The sequence below is a fragment of the Crocodylus siamensis genome, chromosome 3 (assembly GCF_052110815.1).
Source record: "Crocodylus siamensis isolate JL-2025a chromosome 3, ASM5211081v1, whole genome shotgun sequence".
NCBI classification, from domain to species: domain Eukaryota; kingdom Metazoa; phylum Chordata; order Crocodylia; family Crocodylidae; genus Crocodylus; species Crocodylus siamensis.
In genome coordinates, this window is record NC_143397.1 from 111,625,109 (window position 1) to 111,646,239 (window position 21,131).

At 44.1% G+C, this 21,131-nt stretch overlaps 2 protein-coding genes across 6 annotated transcripts; both read right to left on the reverse strand.

Annotated features, from left to right (window-relative positions):
- Nucleotides 1-628: 628 nt before the first annotated feature.
- On the reverse strand, nt 629-3,706 carry ACTL7A (actin like 7A). The gene has a single exon (XM_090038997.1). The coding sequence runs from the start codon at nt 2,101-2,103 to the stop codon at nt 925-927; it is 1,179 nt and encodes a 392-aa protein (XP_089895123.1). The 5' UTR covers nt 2,104-3,706; the 3' UTR covers nt 629-924.
- On the reverse strand, nt 1,108-20,999 carry APTX (aprataxin). 5 transcript variants are annotated; one of them, XM_090039003.1, is made up of 9 exons: nt 20,883-20,974; nt 19,405-19,544; nt 16,542-16,588; nt 15,562-15,888; nt 13,920-13,979; nt 6,298-6,524; nt 5,915-6,018; nt 5,121-5,323; nt 1,108-1,247 (listed from the first exon to the last, which is right to left on the reverse strand). In XM_090039003.1, the coding sequence occupies exons 2-8, from the start codon at nt 19,532-19,534 to the stop codon at nt 5,169-5,171; spliced, it is 1,050 nt and encodes a 349-aa protein (XP_089895129.1). In that variant the 5' UTR covers nt 19,535-19,544; nt 20,883-20,974; the 3' UTR covers nt 1,108-1,247; nt 5,121-5,168. The 5 variants fall into 5 exon arrangements, with proteins under 5 accessions (XP_089895129.1, XP_089895126.1, XP_089895124.1 ...); XM_090039000.1 differs by lacking the exon at nt 1,108-1,247 and having other exon boundaries at nt 4,756-5,323; nt 19,405-19,541; nt 20,883-20,999; XM_090038998.1 differs by lacking the exon at nt 1,108-1,247 and having other exon boundaries at nt 4,756-5,323.
- Between the last annotated feature and the right edge of the window lie 132 nt (nt 21,000-21,131).

A 21,131-nucleotide genomic window follows, 5' to 3' on the forward strand; every position in this document is an offset into this window, starting at 1 on the left:
AACATTTAATCATACACTCTTTGACTAGTGTGGGCTGCTTCATCATGTCTTCTTCCTTTCAGCTGCTCCTACATGTATGTATGTATGTGCTGATCAGACTGTGCCAGGAATGGAGACATCACCCCTTCCTCCTCCTGTCAGGTGGAGCCAGGAGCTCAACAAAAAGGCCTTTTTTTATTAAAGGGAAGGAGGAGAAGGGATGTAATCCTTGCCTTTGGTTTAAGGCAGAGTACAGGCACAGTTGGACAGAGGCCTGCAGCCAAACGGGGCTGTGGCTGTCCAGCAATGCCAGGCAGGCAAAGTACCCAGAGGTGCTGTTGTAGGGGGCAAGACATGCTGTGGGACTGGATCTGGATGATTCACTGCTCACAGGTGTGCTGCTGGACCTGGAAGGGTCCAACTTGGGCCCAGTATGAGAAGCTTGAGTAAAGTTATTCAAAACACTTGTGATCACTTTTGACGCAGTATGGACAGGCACCTCCCACAGCACAGCAGTGTAAAGGGAATGTTCCCTTTTGTTTCTTCCAACCCTTTAGTCAAAAAAACCTTAACAGCACCAGACAGCTGGAAGGGTAGGAGCCTCTATATTTCTAATACTTAGTACTTGGTTTTTGAGGCTTCATTAGGATGATGCCAGTGCTGTTATTATCACAGTCCCTCCTGGACAAGGGAGTGGGAGCTCCTTATGTACCATTGTAGGACCTGTTTCCTGTTAACCATTGGACTAGATTTACTGACAGTCAAAATTCCTGTTAAAACACAAGTGAAAAACTACATGCAACACAGAAAGCTACAAGCATTTAATGGCACAAGCCACCTCCTAGCTAAGAGTGTACCTAGAGAGGGAAATAAAGGTACTTAACACAATATGGCCCTGATTAGATGGTAGGCTTGATTCCAAGCTCAGTCTTATCCATTTTGTGCTTAGAAGCATTTCCTGTAGATAAAGAAAGGACCATGCTCCTCATACTCTCTCCGATGAACCCAGAGCTGCTGAAAAGACTTGAGTGATGCCAAAATTGACCCTCCAGTCCACACGGAGGACTTTCTTTCAGGCGATGCTGCTACAACAGGGTTGTTGTCAGGGCACATCTTGATCAGTTCTTGCTGGAAACGGTCAGCAAAGCCTTTCAGCATGGTACAACCTCCGCACAGCAAGATACTGTCCATCAGTTTCTTCCTGAGATCAACATCACATTTATTGAGGCAGGTCATTGTCATCAGTGCAAGCCCTGGCTGCTGGAACCCTATCAAGGATGGTGTGAAAAGCATTTCAGCACATAAGAATCGCTCTTTGCCAACTGTAATTAAATGCCCATCTGGCAGCTCATACTCAACTGGCAGTCTCTGAAGAGACATTTCCCGAGGAACATCCAATGAGGTATAACAACATTTCTCTTTGATATCTTCTACTTTGCTTAGGTCTTCCTCTTTAAACTGATACCCAGACTCATTTAACAGCTTCATGAGGTAAGAGGTGAGATCTGAACCGGCATAGTCTACCCTGCCTGTGATGCTTGGCATAGTATAACCTTCATAAATAGGAACCACATATGAAACACCATGGCCACTTTCCACTACTAGAGCAGAAGTCTTCCCATAAGAGTACATGGATAATCTAGACTGGTAAGCAATATGCATGGCAGGAGCACCGAATGTCTCGAACAGCATCTCAGCATATTTCTCCCTATTGGTGGTAGGGCTCAGTGGAGGGTCGGATACCAGGATGGCATGCTCCTCTGGGAGAATCTTCATCTCATTGTGGAAAATGTATTTCCAAATGTCTTGGACACAGTCCCAGTCCACAATAATGCCATGTCTCAAAGGGTTGACAAGTTTTAGGGGTATATTAGCACTGTAAAGTTCTCTACCAACAAAGGTATCTTTCCGATTGTCCCCAGTCTTGGCAGTCTCCTGGAGATGCTTACCCACAGTTGATGAAATCACATGGGAAGGCTTAGGGTCCCCAGCAAAACCACACTTACAGTAACCTGTGCCAATGTCTATGATCACTGCTCTAGTCTCTTTCACTATCCTGGGGTCTTTGTTGGGCAATGAAGACATTTTTTCATCTTTAAGGTTTGTATGGGTTCTTGCTCCCATCCTTGTAGGGCCTTCCTTTACAGCTGCTACAGGCAGAGAGCTGGAGCTTGAACGGTCTTTGAGTGACTCTTCCTTTCCAGTGTCATGGACGCTGATTCTCTTTGACTGCTGGCAGAAAACATGGCAAGCAGCAGGAATACAGGTGACACTTTTAGAACACTCATGCCACTGACATCACTAATTATGACATCAAAGGTCTACCTGTCCCAGGGCTTAAGCAGACCTTTAGAGAGACATGGACTTTTAAAGAAGTGCCCTGCAGCAAGATACATGCAGGCACTGATTGCAGATGTGTTTTCCCTCTGCATGCTAAATTTGTTCTGAGCATCACCAAATGAGCAGACATCTGGCTTGAATTCTACATGGGCATGCAGCCTCCTGTGCAAACTAGCACTAATCAATAACTTTGTAGTTTTTATTTTTCAATGCAACCTTGGGTCCTTTCCTAAACTCTTAGGGAAAAGGTCTACAATCTTTCAATCAATCTTTTTATTTTGGGAAACATTGCTTTAGTGAATATTCTTTTTGTTCATTATTAAAAAGCCCTCAACATTTCTGTACAGTTTGATGCTATTTCCATGCTAGGAAAATATCCATAGTTGATTGGTTGGTTGTTTTATTTATTAGATTTATCATCCTTCCCAACAAAGGCTGAGGGCACCTTATAGGAGAGAGAAAAATAACGTATAAAAACAAGCAAATGAGAAAAAACAGGAAAAAAAATTGCCTATAGAAGCAAGAGAATATTAAGATAACCTATTGAGCAACCCCACTAAACCAGAGGTTAACAACCTATGGCCTGTGGATCTGACTCACAAAGAGATTCTTCAGGTCATGAGTGGCAGCCTGCTGTTAGTAAAAGATTCTGGATTCTTTTCACCATGTTCTGTCGTGCTGCTGAACCAGAGGCAGATACCAGGTGGTATCTGAAGCACGAGGGCACAGCTGCTCCTGTGGATGTGAAGTGTTTGTACTCTCTGGTGTGTTGCGCCTCCTGTCATTAAGGATTGTTTTAGTCTTTGCAGAAGAGGTGGGGTGAGGCAGAGAAGACAGCCCCTTTTATCAAGCTGGTCATTTCTAGAGCACCTGCACTTTATATATTTAAACACCAAAGACCTGAGATATTTGACTCCTGGAAGAGGGAAGGAATGTTTTTTCTAGAGTATCCTGTACAATCTAATAAGCAGGTCTGCTCCTGGAAACACAAGGAATAGAAGCCTAAGGTCAGTAGGCCCATTTGATACTAAAAAAAAAATCTTTGCATGTCATTTTGAAATTGTAACTAAAAAGCTTATTGGTAAGCCACATGCAGGAAGTGACTCATGCTACAAGCACGCAATACTAATGACATCACAATCAGCTGTTGTGATAGCAAAGTTGCAAGAATACCAGCTGAACTTCACCCATATACTTTAAAGGATCTATAGATTAAAAATTGCACAGAGAATGCAAGTAGGTACAAGAAAGATTAATGTGCTGGGGACAGAGGATAACAACTATGGTGAGCCTAAGAAAACAACTAGATGTGGACCTAGGTTTGCACTACAGTGAATACAGATTTGCTAAAGAGCGTAACCCTTCCTATGTGATTTCACCCACAGGAAGAAAAGAATCCAAGACACCAATAAAACTGTCAAGCAAAAAGGAAATGGTTTGGGACAATACCTGAATACTGAAACACCACTAGAAATTATCAATCCATTACAATATGGCGTAGTGGCAGACTGAGATTTTGTCCAAGATATCTGAGGACACATCTTATACAGATAAATGAGTACATTTCCAAAGGACCATGCTGTGCTGATATCAAAACCTCCACTGAGTCCCATCACATGTAAGGAAAAATATGCAGAGCTGATGTTTGAAATCTTCTGGTCTTCCAGCAATGCATGCAGACTGCTAATCTGTCCTGTCCTTGTATTCTTATGACAAAACTTCAGGTTTTGCTGTAGTAATCAAGTTGTTTCAGCATTTCTGAACTGGAAAGGAAGACTATGAGGATCAAGGGCCCTGACTTGTTTACCAAAATGCTAAGAGTTTATGCTGCAGTAACTAGATCACCTGATTTAGTGTGTAGAGTCCAAGCAACATGTTCACTCAAATGATGTTACATCCATTTCACAAGCTTTAGCATTAGGATACTCCAACAGACTGAAAGAACATCAGCGGAATTTTATTGGAGCCACTATTTCAGCCATCCTACACATTAAAGTATTAAATTAATAGTCGCTACTTAAATATTTTGTCAATAAGTAACAAGTGATCTGGTAATTTTCTATATCCTTCAATAACTGTTTTTACCTGTTACAATGTATCCTGCTGAGTCTAATGGGTTAATGATTTTGCAAGTGCATTTAAAAGGTAAGGGGGCTCCATCCTGTAGTCCTACAAGGATACATTCACCACTGAAGACACTGGATTTTGACTAACCACTGCAAAATCAATTTGCAGCAAGATGCACACTTTATTACAATAATACTATATTGTATGTTCCAAAGGCCAGGACAAGCAGCCCTTAAAAGCTTGGTGTTGTGGATGGTCAGTACATACCACAACAAAGACCAGGTCACTTTCAAAGATTAGACTGTCTTGCCTGTTTGCCCAGGTGTAGGGAGGGGTTTATCAGCAATAATCTGTTAGCCATTTGCAATGGAAGGTTTTAAAGGAAGTTTATTAATCATTTAAATTTGAATGGATATTACAGTCTAACCAAGGGTATTTTTGTTGATATCAATGTCATCAAATCAAGGAAAGAAAGAATCAGGTGTCAATATCACTTAACAAAAGGAGATGTTTCCACACCATATTCTGAATATTTCCCCCTTAGAGTCTAACACAAACCTATTGTAAGCACTAAACTGCCTCTTGAATCAGAATAATCCTGATTTACCCAAGTAAAACAGTTTCAGACTTCCATTCATGTACAATCCTAGCCCAACAGCCTATCTAATGAATAGATGTTAATTTACTTTAATTCTTTTAAAACCTCATTATAAGGAGGTGTTGAGTATGCTTACTGGAACTTTTCCAAGAACTGTACAAGAACGCAGAATTCCAGATCTAAGTCAGTTTGGGCAATGCTTCTTGAGATGTTCCTTTAACTGTGGGATGGTTGATTGAGGTTGCCTACATACATGGCATCTGAGGGGCAACTTGAGGAGTTCAGAAGTCCCACCACTCACCAGCACTTTTCCTTTGGTCTTTATCATCTCTATCACATCTGAAGGAAACCAAAAAACATTAGGTACAAGAATAGAATACACAGTGAAGTGCACTCAGCATCTATAAAATCTGTTCTCAATGCTTTATGCAAGTAGGATTTCATCATTACAAAACAACATGCTACCTGTCCCAGCTGTGTTCCCTGCACTGCAGCTTCCAGTTGTTATTCATGATGCTAAGAAAAGGCCAATGAATAGAACAGAAAACTTCTTAAAAATTGAGTAAATATGGTATCATGATCACTCAAGTCCCCCTGTGGTTCAGTGGTAGAATCCTTGTCTACCACACAGGAGACCTGGGTTTGATTCCCAGATGCATATACAACTACAGTCATGGAGGCACAAAACATCTTTAGATTCTACCTCAGTGGCTAATGGGAGGATGGAAGATCTGGGCAGCCTCCACTCCTCAAAAAATTCAGTGCATATGGTGCCCCTCACACATACACCATGATCCAGGAGGATTGACAGTTGCCACAATAATGACTCGATATCCAAAATTAAGCATGAGCTTTCAATGTTCTTCCTAACCAAATGTTTTAAGATAACAAAGACAAGAAAAATAAAGCAAGTTTTAAAAACATCTTTACCTTGGGAGTTCAAGAAGTATTCTGTGGTAAAAGAATTCCAGTGCTTTTTGGTTTTAAGGCAAGGAGAATCAAAATCCTGGCTGATTACATGCAGATGTATGTGACTGAAACACACACACAATTAATTAAAATAATGATAATTTTAAAAAATCAGTTCTCATCTAGAAAAAGCTACACAGATAATGGCTACCTTAGAAAACTGAAGTATGATGTCTGCCAGGGACTTTGGGCACCAAGTGGGCAGTGATTCTGAGAATGTTAGTGATGCCTAAATGGGAGTCTTAAAAACCCAAGCATCTCTGAGACTTAACCTTAAATCTGTATAATTCAGCATGAGGCTTTAGGTAACAGAAGTGGCATCTGCTGACCCACTCAAGTCTTACCTCATGCTGGGAATAGCATGGTAACCCAGCCTGAACTGTAAGCTCTCTCTCTCAGGACACTGGTGGACCAACTTTTCACCAACGGCATGCATGTGTTCCAGTAGTGCAAGATGCTCTTTTGTCACAGATTTTAAACTGGAGATGGAGTCCCAAGGTAAGATGAGCCAGTGGTAACGAGCTTTGGGATACTTGTCCTTAATTGCTACAACCCTTTCATCTTTGTAGACCTAGTAGAGAGAGATTTAGGTTATTTACCACTGACTAATGTCCCTTGGAAGGAGAAGCTACTTACTGGATAACTATAGTTCCAGAAGAGTCCACTCTGGGTGCATGGGACTCATAGATTCATAGATCTGTAGATGCTAGGGTTGGAAGGGACCTCAACAGATCATCGAGTCTGACCCCCTGCCTAGGCAGGAAAGAGTGCTGGGGTCAGATGACCCCAGCCAGATGCCTATTCAACCTTCTCTTAAAGACCCCCAAGGAAGGGGTGAGCACTACCTTCCTTGGAAGCCCATTCCAAGTTTGGGCTCACGTGCCTAAGCTTGCAAGTTTATTCGCCAGCAGTATCTACACTGTGTACATGCTCCCAGTGGCTCATGGTAGAGCATGCCTATGCAACCACAGAATCCTAAGCATACAGGACTTGAGGAAAAGTAGGTGAAGATAGGAGCACGGGCTGTGGCAAGCACATACAGATCTCTAAGAATTCCAACTACTGCAAGGTAAGCAAGTTTTCTCCTTCAAGTGAATCAGCATACATGTTCTGCTAGGGAGGACACCAAAGTGGTTCTCAGTTCACCTGAAGGCAAGATTACAGAAACACACACCAATTGGATGGTCACCTCATCAACTGCAGCACCAAATCCAAAAACTTAAAAAATTGGACGAGGCCTTGTGAATGTGTGTGCAAAGCTACAGGTGGCCACCTTACAGACATCCAAGATGGATACATTCCTCAGAGATGCTGGTGGAACAAGGTCTAGTGGGCACAGGCAAGTTTACACTGGCTACTGTGAGTGTATCCTTTCACAGTCTGAGATTCACAGGCCAAGACTGGGATTGGATCTCTCACAGAAGGGTCTACTTGTTAGTACCTTGGGGAAACTTTAGCACAGCAGGATGGAAAACACTCCCTGACCTTCTACTGATGGATGCTGTGCTGGAAGCACTAAGACTGACTTAGATTATGAATGAAAAGCTGTTACTGATTACTGACACCAATGACATTGATACCTCATAAGGTGGGTTTTTTTTCCTTTTGCTTTTTATATAATTCTTTGTTACTGTTTTTTACACTACAGCCCCCAGGTCTAACAGATTATTTTTTCCTTCCTTAAGTTAAAAAGATTACCCTGCTAACCACTGTCAATGGCCAGCTGCACTGCCTAGTTACATATAACATGTAGAATAAAGTCTTCCTGCCATCTAAATGAAGATGGAAAGAAGCTCAGTCTCAAACTGAGAGGTGCTTGAAAGGAATGGAAGCATGCTGATGCTCAGATGACTAATAGGTCACAGGGAACACATATACCATACAGGTACTGCTGGCCAAGTACATTGGGTTCACTGACCTATGCTTACAGGTGACATGCCAATGTGAAGCAGATATAGAACCTCAAAAGCAGTTAGCCTTGACAGGACTAGAGTATAATTATATATGCACAAAGAGATATCCAGACTGTACCTATGAAACAAGGTAAGGATGGGATGGCTCTCCTTCTGAAATTCAACAGGGATGGAGAAAGAGCTTCTAGGGAGCTATAGTAATCAAAGATCTCCAGTTCTTGTTCAGCACGCAAGCATGCTTCCAAAGAGCCATATCAATTCACTGGCAAGTGGGAAGTGCTGGAAAGCACATGGATACTTTTTGTTGGTCTGTGCAAGTCTCTTGACAGCCTGTCTTAATATATTTTACTACCAACTTATAATGTCTTCAGATGAATATATATATCTCACTTCAGACTTTCTGCAACATGACTAAGACAACTTGCCAAAATGCTGTGTTTCTACACTAAAAAAATCCAGCCTATACCGTTTATGCAGAATTTCTGGACCGGGCCACTTAGGTGCCAAGTACTCTGCCCCACTAGTGTAGATGGTCAAAATCACCTCACCCAGGTAAGAGAGCACTGAGGCTTTGAGGGACTACTGCTTTTTCCAAGAGAGCCATTTGCAAGAAAGGGACATAGGAAATCTCTCTCTAGATTATAGAAATCTACAAGTTACTGTTGCAAAACTAAGACTGCTCATCAAGTAGGCCACTTTCTAAAGGCAAAGGACATGTCTCACAAAACTTTCCACCAGAGGCTGAGACAACAGATTTGCATCTGCCAACAAGCAAACATGAAGCAGTTGCAACAACAAATGTTGTTGAACAGGGCTCTGTATTTTAAACAGTTTAGAGTCAGTTAAAGGATAAGAGACAGCTTAGCACGTTACATAAAATCAGTAAGATTGCAGGACTCAATAGCCTTTGCCTAAGTGAACAAAGTGCATTTAATCTACAAAGGCAGGCAAGGTTCTTTGGGTAGATGTGATATCTTTTATTAGACCAACTGAGTAGTTGGAAAAAAGTTCTTTGCAAGCTTTCAGGAACAATCACCCTTCTTTAGGCATAGGAAGTCTCTGCTGTTCTGAGACTCCAAGGCATGAAAGCAGCTAAAAGTGTTACAGGATGTCAGTGAGAATGTAAATAGGTAGAAATTAGGACAACAAAAGGTAGAGCTGGGAAGTGGAGGGGGTGTAGAAAAGCAGGGTGGAAAAACAAAAAGGTGAGTAAGAGCCTTCAATTACAGTAGTAGTAATTCAAGGTAGAAAAGAGGCTGGCTGAAAGAGTGAATAGCTGGAAATTAGGAAGACAAAGGGCTGAAAAGGAGGGGGGAGGGGAAGAAAAGCCTAAGAGGTCAGGTCTGGCAGGTATCTGGTGAATCAGATGTCAGGCCGGTTGTAACATGTCATAAATCCAATGTCTATATTGAGTCCATGATGTTTGTATCCAGTAGATTTATTAAGTGAAGTTCGTAAGCTCATCTACGAAAGGCATTTTGTGAATTCCTTTTGAGGATTAGAACTGAGAGATCAGAGGGAGTGACCGTCTTGTGAGAAGTGTGTCCCCACAGGCAGTTGGGTATTCTTGTCTAATACATTTTCGGTGTGCGTTCATTCTGATGCACAGTTGTTTGGTTTCTCCTACATATTTTCTATCAGGCCATTTGGTGCACTGGATGAGATATATAATGTTGCTGATGGTGCAGGTGTCAGCTCCAGGAATGGTGATAGCCCTGTTGTGGGGTGTGGTTATTGTGGGAGTGGTGGAGATATGTTGGCAGGTTTTGCATTTCTTGCCCTGCCATGATCTGGATCTATTAGGTGTGGTTTGTGTCATATGGAGTTTGTGAGGTTCGATGCTTGTTTAATGGCTAGGATGAGTGGTTCTGGAAAAATCTCTTTAAAAGCTGGGTCTTCTTCTAGTATTGGCTGCAATTGTACATGGAAAATCCTCAAACAATCTACAAAATTTTCCATGTTCAATCTACAAAAGAACTCTTGTGGCTCACGGTTCCTAGTGACATCACAGGTTGACATGGTAATAAGCAAAGGAGATTAGAAATGAAAGGACTTCAATTAACTGTGACTTCAATTTTAGAACTGCTTTAAATTGGGCAGTTTTGAGGGGAGACAGTTCCCATTTCTTTTAACGCACCTTTATTGGCATGTCTGTCTGTGTGGAGTGACCTATGGGGAGATCTTGGCCACTTGCTTCCTGGTAGCTACTGGTCTGACTAGCCAACTCTGTGGAATGAAGAGCCAAAGGCAAGGAACTTCATTTATTCTCACAGATGACGATTCCTGAGCGTGCACACGAAAAGCACAAGACAACACTGCCTCAACCACACCAGAAGAGAGAAGCAGCTAATAGCCCTGTAAAGCAGCTGAGGGTCCTGTTGTCACCCCATCCCTATTCCATCATTTTTCTTCCATACCTTTATTCTCCTATTACTGCCTTCTTCCCAAGAAGAATATGGCTTGCCTGGCCAAGAAAAATCCAATCAACTATAACAACACTGTTGAGCAGAGAGGCCAGCCAGCCTGAACCTGGTAAAAGTTTACCAAGTTTTTAAATGGTTAATAAGATTAGATGCTATGCCCTAAGCAGCTTGACCACCAGCTATAGATGCTTTTTCTAATTTTGCTATTTCTCTTATGATGCTACCAGGTTTTTTTTAAAAATCTGGTTGCGTCTTAAAATTAATTTCAACAACTCAAGTTCATAAAAAAAAAACCCTGACTCTCCCTTTTGGCAGCAAGAACAGTTAATACTGCCAAAAGTTACTAAGCAAGGATTTTCCCCTTGTATATGCACCATTCAACTAAAGAGAAAAGGAATTAAAGAAATTGTTAAACTGAAATCTTTACTCAATTTTTAAGCCTTAAGTGCTTAAATACACAGGTAAAGGAGGAAAAAGTTGTTAAAAAGGTTACATAATTTTATTGCTTGTTTACTTATTTTGTAAAACTATTAGCTTGATGTAGAGCCCCAACCCACAATTAGTTGCTTAATGATGTTAGTAGTGAAGTATTCTATCAGTCCCTTATTCTTTGTTTCCAAGATATCCCACTTTTCAGTCCAAAAACCTCAAATTAAAGAAAGCAAGCCCATACATCAAACCATCTGCTTAGTACTCTAAGACTTTTTTTACCCATGAGGAGAGAGATTTTTTGTGAGTTTAAGTGTTCCAGGGAGAATACTGGTACTATTTTGCTACAATTCCCTAGATGTTTTAATTCAGTAGACTACTGTAACCACAGTATCTAGTCAGGTCTGTATAGCAAACCCCTCCTGCCTACCTGCTTTGCCTGGCAACAGAAAAGCAAAAGGAAACTTGCATAATGTCAAGAGCACCAGAAGGATGAGCCCAAATTAAAACCACTACATCTTAGCAGCATTCATCTGTGTTTTATTTCATAACAATGTGGAAACTCAGAGACAAATCCTTTTTCCCTGTCTTGCATCCACCTCCATATTTTAACAATCCATTCTTTCTCTGGTGAAATAAAAAAAGAAAGGAAACTACAAGTGTTACTGCTGAAGAACTCCCAAGAGAAGCAAGAACCCAAGGCAGTAGATGAAATGAAAGGTGTATGTGCATGACGTTTCAAAGCGGGCTAAATGCTTTTGCATCGTTTTAACAGTATCAGTGTTTCCGCACATCAGTGGCATATTGAGCATTAATTCCAGCCACTGTAGGAAATTCAGTGGCATAATGCACCTTAAATAACTTGGGGTGCAGCAAACTAACTCCTTTGAGGAGTTTTAGTTTGCTGCTCCTACAGCTGTGGAGTGAAGCACGGGGCTCTGTGCAGCTCAGGGCCGCTGCAGCCTGACAGCAGCCCAGGAAAGCAGGCTCTGCCCAAGAAAAGCAGGAAGCCTGATTCCCGCACCCCCCCTCCAGAACCTGCCTGGCTGCCTGAGCAGTTGGGGGGGGGGCAGTGCTTCCCTCCATGTCTGCAGTGCCCCCCAGGACCACCAGAGCTAGGGTGCCTGCAGGCAGGTGCTGCAGGGTGGGCCGCTGCTGTTGTGGAGGGAAGCACCACCCCCCCTGCAGCCCAGGGACTGCTCTGCCCACCAGCAGCTTGCCCTTCCCTCCCCCCGCCAGAGAGGCAGGTAAGTCAGCAGGGTGTGTGTGCATGAAACAGGGGTTTTTATCAGCCCTAAATTGAAGCACTGTTTTTTAAAACCCACTGCTTCAATGTAGGGCCTCCGTTTCATCTACACATGCCTCAAGTCGTATAACGACCTTCCACGAAGAACATCTTTCATTTGAATCCCTCCTCTCTTTGGCTGGCCCTCCAAAAATGATTGAAATTCAGGATCTCATCTAAGTTCCATCTATTCATCCATTGGTTTACAAGTGGTTGGGATGTGAGCAAATCTTGCTGAAGAATGGGCTCATAGATTTTGGACCTTCTCCTGCCAAAATGAAGATTTCAGAGAATGAGCTATGTGACTGGTGGCCCAGCTCCAAAGTAAAAGGATTGCCATAAGAAAATTGATTCTGAGAGGGAAGTGAAGGTGGTGATTAAACTGACAATGAACAAATGTTACTAAGGTGCTTCTTCTGGAAAACACCAGTCAGGATTTTCAGGATTAGTGATGTTTTATAAACCAATAAAGTGCATTCTATGTCTAAGAGTCCATTGAGACTGAAGACTGGCATCTAGCTTTTTACTAGGAAAACCCAAACTTTCCCTTATTAAGAATATTTTGTTAAAAATCACAGGAGCTAAGGGAAGAGGAATGGGTTAGCCACTACAAAAGAAGAGAAGTGGTGGTGGAAGACGCTTAGGGGAGTGGGGCTGGAGAGTCCAGCACCAACAGTGGCAGGGGTCCTGGGCATGGGACCTGGCTGGACAGTTTAGCAGGCTTGTAAGTCAGACTGTCAGACAGTCCACTCTGTTTTCCCACCCCTAGTCACTTAAAAAGCTTCATCCACCTCTCTTCCTGGTTTGGTGGTCTACAGCAAAAAACAACCAAGATATCACCCTTGATATTCTCCTCTGACCTTTTTTCAGAGACTTTCAGTGGGCCCATCTCCTACTTCATACTAGGTTTCTTTCCTTAAATTCCCCTTCTGGTTGTCTCTTCCATGATGCTGGATGTCTCTGTGCATTATGCCAGTAAGTCCTCATGCTCACAGATGCTTCTGAGCCTAGATACCTCCTCCTTCGATCTCCTTGCTCATCTCATGATGGAATCCACCAGAATGGAATCCTCTACAAGCACTCCCCAACCCAGCTCTCTCCAATAAGGACATGCAGGCCACGGTCCCCACAAAACCAGAACAGGAACTCAGCAGAAGCATTGGAGGTCAATGCCTGTCCTCCCTCTCCCCCTGCCACTCGGATAGAGCCCACAAGAGTACTGGCAAAGGTTGAGTGATTTTAGCACTGTGACATTGTCTAGCCATCTCATTAATCCTTTTGCTACCTATTTCTTAATCTGCTGCTGCTGGTACTTCCTAGAATGTTCCTTCCTCTTCCTTTGCCTACTTGTGCTTGGCAAGCTTACAGTAAACAAAGGTTAAAAAGCAAATGGGACAAAATCTCCCCTGCAGATTCCCACTCAAACCCCGTGTTTGCTGGTCAGCTCACTCATTCCTTTTAACAACTTGGACTGTCTGGGCCTATTTAGACCCACCAATATTAACATAGCAATACCGGGCAATACACTCAACTACAATGAAAACAAGTAACAGGAAGAGAGGAAGGTCTAAAGTTTAGGACGGGATTCCTTCCATCACCATTTTTTTCTTTTTAGATTGGGTCACTGAATCCACCAGTGCTCAATTTTTCCTCTTCTCAACCCCAGATGTCAAGAGAAACAAGTGAGAAGAATCACAGCAATGACTCTGCAAGGTTCTGGAGGTTGGCATGAGGTCTCATGGAAGACGACTAATAAATCTTCCATCCATTAAGTACAAATATATACAGTAGATTGTTGTATACATATGCACGAGCCAATGACAACCTGCTATCTGCTTAACAGCATTCTGAATGGAAAGCACACTTAAATCTGGACTGGTTAGATTTATTTCTAGGGCAGGTTGTGAGGTTCCTACCTGCTGTTTTAGATCTTGCATTGATACCTTCAGGCCTTGACTCCAATGTCCTATATACTCCTAAAACAAATAGAAAAGGAATGTTCAGAAGGAAGTTAAGAGATTTAACATTTAAGCATTCAGTTCAACATTTGCTATTAGAACTCCGATATTATTTTTCTGATACACTTTACATTTATCACAGTCCTGTTTCAAAAACCCCTACAAAATATATTTGTAATATTAAAAAAATTAAAATGCAGTTAGTACATCAAGCTGGGAAATCCTAGAATTGGAGTGTCCAATTCAACCTTGATTGAACACCTTTGTACATGTACATCAGGGATGTCCAACTTAAGTGGTCAGGGTATGCATGCCCCATACCAAGAGGGACTGTGGCCCCCCTACCCCTCCGGCTGCATGCCCCATACGCATCTTGCATTGCAGCATGTGGACAGGTGTGTGGGCACATAACCCGATCCTTGCATTATGCATGCAGGACCCTACCTCACCTTCAGCTCCTCATGGGCTCCCCCATAGCACCATGCTGCACAGGCTCTCTAGGCTGCTGTATCCCCCTGGACTACAGGCTGTGCTATGCCATCCTGTCCCACCTGCTGGAGCAGGGGCATGTAAAAGAAATTAGAGGAGGGAGAGACAGCCCCAACACTCTGGCTGCTGCTGTAGCCGGAGCAATAGCGGGGAGTGGTGGCTAGATGACAGTCTGGGGCCACATGTTAATCCCTCACAGGCTGCATGTGGTCAGCTGAACAACCCCAATGTACACAATGACAGCTGGAATTACATGACCATGGACTGTTTTTCTACAAGGTACCACATCTCATCCAGTGCACAGAACAGACAATGTTCATGGAGGAAGGCAGTTGTTAGTACTTTTTATCTTCAATCTTCTGTTTGGGGCCTTAGGCCTTATGTACTGGCATCATCCAAACACAATAATATGAACTGCCTCATGGGCTTTTCTAACAGTGCTAACTCCACCACGGTGTCTGAAACTAGCAAGCATTAATACATGCACCCTTTGGGTTGTACCAATAGGAGCTAACACACAGGATGATTAAGCCAATATTAGGAGCCGCTGCTACCAATTTTGTATCCCTCAGTTACTAGGTATCTAATCTGAGACATCCAGGGCTTAAATTTTGCCAGAATGTAGTATCTGTACACCTGTGTTAGGGGTATGAGCCATATCCACACCGTCTCCAAGAGCTAGAACCAAAAAGGCAGAAGTACTAGATTTTTACACAAAGTTTAGGCACCCATCTCCCACTAATTTGAATGGATGTTGAGCAGCGAAATACCATTACAAACCTGACCTATAAGTGACTAGCTTGAGGTGCAGCAGAGACAAGCCTGAAACCAGATGGTGCCCAAACAATTCAGACTGCAATTCTATGGACAGTTTGCATATCGGAAGACAATTCGGATGGTTTCCTCAAAGCTGCTGTAGTAGCTTTGGTGATAACAGGCATCACAGATGTAGAACTTACATTTGCTTTAAAGTCAGCTAACCTGACCCTGAATACAGAGAGGCTGTCTACCCTGGAGGGGCTGATACCACCAGCAGGTATACTATCACCAGAGCAGCTCCAGCAGTCCTGCCCATGGGGAAAGGGTTCATACCAATTATTTTACTACTCACTTTTTTGCTTAGCGAGCTTGCTGATGGAGACGTAACAGAACTTCCGACACTGCCCGACTTGTTAGTATCTTCCAAATCTGATGCCACCATTTTCATATTTTTGGCAGACCCATTTTCTGTGTTACCATTCCTAGAGTCTTCAGATGACCGCTTCTCAGCTTTTAACCTCCCCTGTGACACTGTCCCAGGATCTCCTGCTTCTTCCAAGAATTGTATAGTATAGGGGTAAAGTTTATTCACAATATGCAGAACCTGCCCTGGCTTCATTTTCACTTCTTCATCTTTGCCAATATTCACTAAATCAATGCTGGCTGGATTCACACCTATCTTTGGAGAAGAAAGCAAACAGAGTGCTGGAATTGACTTAAATAGTTTAGCACTCTAAATTCATCAGAACCTATCATCCCCAGAATGTCACTGTCCTTAGAATGCAAAGAAGAAATGACATAGTATTTCCTCTGCTAGTGGATTTAAGGCTAGTGCCTTTGATTGACGTGTGGACATACAAGAGAAGGTTTGTCTATACAAAGAAAATAGGGTGTTGTTTTTTCAAAGAAAATAAGGTGTCAGCTAACCCTGGAGGGAGAGGCCTCACATTGCCCTTAACTTGTTAAGATGTCGTAAAAGTGTTAAGCTCTGTCCACATTTAAATGTATGTATTCGTTAAAATATTGCTTAGCTAGTACAGATCTGCTCTCCCAGTCTAAAGCTGCAAGTAGCAGAAGCAAGGAGCAGCAATAGTCTTAAGTAGACCTGACTCATTTAAAGGATATTATCCAGTGCGGGGAACAGAATGAAAGATCTCTACCTCTACAGGACACAAAAGGAGTGGTACAGCATAAGCCTACCAACTAGAACACATTATGCACAGAGTAGATCACAAGGTCTGTGACAGGGCTATATCACCAGCTGCGATTTGTACAGTGTAAACACAATGACAACACCCAATAACAACACCCCACTTCCATGGGACAGCATACCTGTTTGATCCAGACATAGCCTTTATTACAGTCTGCTTTTAGTTGTACTAGAAAGAAAAAAAACAAAGCATCACAAATCTAGTGGGCAGACCCTCTTTTCTTTGAGTACTGCTGAAGCTAGTTTTTACAGACCATCTGATACAGGCCGCACATTTCATGATGCATGTCCTGTTGTTACTTCAGCTTAATAGGTATAAGCAGATGCATACTTCCTACTAAAGAGTCTGATTCAGTCAAATCCTATACATTTTGCTTCAGTTAATTTTCAACAAGGTCCAATACATCTACCGAGAAACCCTGATAGGCATAAAATAATCTGTATTTAGCTGGGGTATAAGATTCTTTTTTAGAGAGTGACACATTTTTCCAAAATCCTGGATAACAAAGCTGGGTCTGAAAATATCTATATACGAGTCTGTTGCTAAAATTTCTGTCCCCATTCAAAACAGAAGCCAAAATAAATATAATGGCAATATTTGAAGTGTCTGCTGCTTTATTAGTTGGATATCCAATAACACACCAGAAATAAACTCACAGTATTGGGTTTTTTGTTTTTGACAATAAGTATGATTTTCTGAGTCATACCAACAAAACTACTTCATAATAACACTACTGACTGCTGAACTTCAAGATGAGAAAATCGACTGAAGTCATCCTGGACATCCATTCTCATGTGAATTATTCATTATTCAAAAGCTAAACCTGTTTAAAAAAAGCATAGAAAATACAGAGAAACAAGAGTGCAGACAGCATCACCTGGTATTTTATAGCTCTAATAGACGATACAATATCAAGGAATAGAATCTTTTAAAAAAGCCCACAGAATTTAATGAAGAATGATATCCCTTCCACAGAACAGCATAGAATCATAGAAGTAGGGTTGGAAGGGACCTTGTAGATCTTCAAGTCTGACCCCCTGCCTGGGCAGGAGAAAAACTGGGCTCAGACGAGTCCAGCCAGGTAGGCATCAAGCCTCTTCTTAAAGACCCCCAGGGTAGGAGCCAGAACTACTTCCCTTGGAAGTTGGTTCCAGATCCTAGCCGCCCTGACTGTGAAGTAGTTCTTACAGATGTCTAATCTAAACCTACTATCCAACAACTTGTGGCCATTATTCCTTGTTATGCTAGGGAGTGGTAGGGGAAACAAGGTCTCTCCCAAACCCTTCTGGTCCCCCCAGTGAGTTTATAGACCATCACCAGGTCCCCCCTCAGCCTTCGCTTGTGAAGGCTGAACAGGTCCTGCAGTCTCTCACTGTAGGGTCCTGCCCTGTTGTTCCCAGATCATGTGGGTGGCCCTCCTCTGGACCCTCTCAATGTTGTCCACATCCCTCCTGAAGCGGGGCATACAGAACTGGACACAGTACTCCAGCTGTGGCCTGACCAGTGTCGCGTAGAGGGGGAGGATCACCTCCTTGGCCCTGCTAGAGATGCACCTGTGGATGCACGACAAGGTCTGTAGCCCTGCCAACCGTGACCTTGTATGTCAGCCCATGTTCATCTTGGAGTCAGTAATGACTCCAAGATCCCTTTCTGCCTCCATGCTCTCAAGAAGGGAGTTTCCCATCTTATAAGTGTGCTGCTGGTTACTACCGCCCAAGTGCAGCACCCTGCACTTGTCAGTATTGAAACGCATCCTGTTTTTGTTAGCTCACCCCTGTAATCTGTCCAGGTCTTGCTGTAGTCTTTCCCTCCCTACTAGCGTGCTCACCTCACCCCAAATTTTGGTATCATCACCGAATCTAAACAGGTTGCTTTTCACCCCATCGTCCAAATCGCTGATAAAGAAATTGAACAGTGCAGGCCCAAGGACTGAGCCCTGGGAGACTCCGCTGCCCACTTCCCCCCAGGTCGAATATGACCCGTCCACCACCACCCTCTGAGTACAACCCTTCAGCCAATCTGCAATCCATCTGACTGTGTAGGCATCAATGGCAGTCACCCAATTTTTTTAATGAGGATGGGGTGGGAGACGGTGTCAAAGGCCTTGCTGAAGTCCAGAAAGACTACGTCCATGGCGACACCTGCATCCAATGCTTTTGTGACCTGATCATAAAAGGCAATCAGGTTGGTCTGACATGACCTGCCCCTAATGAAACCGTGCTGGTTGCCCTTGAGCATCATCCCTGAGGCCGGCCCATCACAGATCTGCTCCATGATGATCTTCTCAAAGTCTTTCCCTAGGATTGAGGTAAGACTGATGGGTCTATAGTTGCCCAGGTCCTCCCTCCTCCCTTTTTTAAAGATGGGGACCACACTATCTTCCAGTCATCCGGCACCTCGCCCAAGCACCACGAGCGCTCGTAAAGCCGTGCCAAGGGCCCTGCAATAACCCCTGCTAGCTCCCTCAACACCCTGGGGTGGAGAGCATCTGGGTGCTTGTTAGCATATATAGCTTGTTAATTTCAATTAATAAAAAGCACTTATAGGCATCTCTAGAACATGAACAACTTATAAAGAAAAAACATATTCACAAGAACCCGGAAAAAATGTCACTATAAAGTCCCTCCATACCCTTCATCAAATCTATTAAACCATATGGATTATATACACAGCTGTCATCAAGGTCAATTTCTTTCCCTTCTGGTGGCAGGGAGGCTGCTTCCCTTCCTGCTGGTCAGGTTACAGGAGATTATCTAGAGTCCTACAAGGAGGACTGATGCATGGGATAGGCAACACTGTGTTCAGAGGGGAGAGAGATGACCCTTTGGCTTATGGTGATAGGCTTAGATTTATTCTACAGTTACAAGAAACCAGATCAGAAACCTACATCTGCACCTCTGGGTCTCTTAGGCACGTCAATATTTCTGGGACTACTAGGTCACCATCAAAGTAGCGGTTACAAATACACTGCAGCTCTAACTTACCCTGCTGCCGCGAACATTTCTTGTCTGTTATCTCCGTCTCTGGGCCACGCCCTATCACTACTGTTTCTAAGTGAGGCAGCTTGATTCTTGGACAGCATTTATCTTTTCTCACCAGCCAACACACAAGCATTATTGCACTGCTGAACACAACAAAGAGAGAGAACATATCATTATATATGCATACAGTGTGTTGCATTTAGACACCAACTGTGATGCAGGGGCCAGAGGGCAGGATCAGATGCCAGCCATTCTTAGTTCTTTTACCAAGCCACTAGTAAATTGTGGCATCTTGGCTGCTCGGTTTACTATTGCTGTAACAGTCTCCTCACCCATAAAACAGGGACAACAGCAACCTATACCACAGAGATATTTTGAGGCCTGCTTAATGTTTGTGTTGTACCTTAACACCTTCCAAGGAAAAAGTGCTGGTGTGGAATGTACTTTAACACACACCCCAAGTAGATTTATATTAAAATATACAGTTATTACACCAAGAGACACAAGTTTTGAAACAGGAATAGCCCCAGTGAGTAATAAAGCACTAGAATTTACTATGCACATTAGATACCCGTCATTGTGGATATACCACCATGGACAATTCTGTAAGGTCCAACACAGTCTTGTTAGGATTTCACCACACTGAGCAAAAGGCTCTTCGGTGCAATTTTCTCCACTTTAAATAAGCAAATGTTATCTATGTCAAAGACTGGGTGGGGGAGGAAGGTCCTGTTGCTGCAGGAGATATCCTTATGCCCCCCTTCACTGCAACTGGCTTACTTGCACAGAATGTACCACTGCCAAATCCCACTGGCAATGGCATCAAGTGGCAGGTCGGGATGGGGATTCATGAGGGCAGCTGCGGGGGGGGGGGAGGGTGCCAGAGCATCCCTAGACCCAGAGACTACTGGCAGAGTTGATCTCTGCTGCGGAAGGAGGTGTGAGGGGGCATGAGACTGATGACCAGGGCCATTGGGACGCAGCCCCCACACTGCCTCTGTTGGTGTGCCGCGACAGGGGAAGAAAGCAAAGGGGAACTGCCCAGGGAGGGCAGCCCCCAGCAGCAGCTAGGTCACAAGCAGCACCCCGTTGGAGTTAGAAACTTGCCAACCCCTGATGTAAGGGGGCCAGGGGCGGGAACCAGCCCTGCAGCACGGTCTGGTTCTCCAGCACCTCCCCTTGCCAAACTCTGGATCGGCCCGTGCTCACCCCGCCCGCCCTCGCTCCAGGCAGCGCGACACCGGCCCAGCCGCCGCTGCGCTGTCACGGCGGGAGGGGGGAGGCGCTGAGGGCCCCCGGCCGGGCCTGCGGGCGTCGCAAAGCGCCCGGCTCCAGCTGCCCGGGGCGGCCCAGCCGAGTACGAGGACCCGCCCACAAGGCGTCCCCAGCTCGCCTCCCGGCCCGGGTCCGCCCCCATACCCCACACGGCCCCGGCGCGGGGGGAAGGGAGGGGATAACAGCGCGGGACGAAGCTCACGCACCTGCGTAGCACCCATGCACGTGACGCGCCGCCCACTGCGCCCCGGCCAATAGGTGACCCGTACGATAGCGGCGACAACGAGCAGCTCCGCCCACAAACATATTGCTGTGGGGGCGGGGCTTCCTGCCGCGCTTGCCCTGTTCGCTGTCATGCGCCTTCCCCGCCTCGCCCTGCAGGGGGTGGCCTGTGCAGGGGGGCCAGTCGTGAGCTGCGCGCGGGGAGGGGGAAATGCCTCCCATCCCCTGGTCCT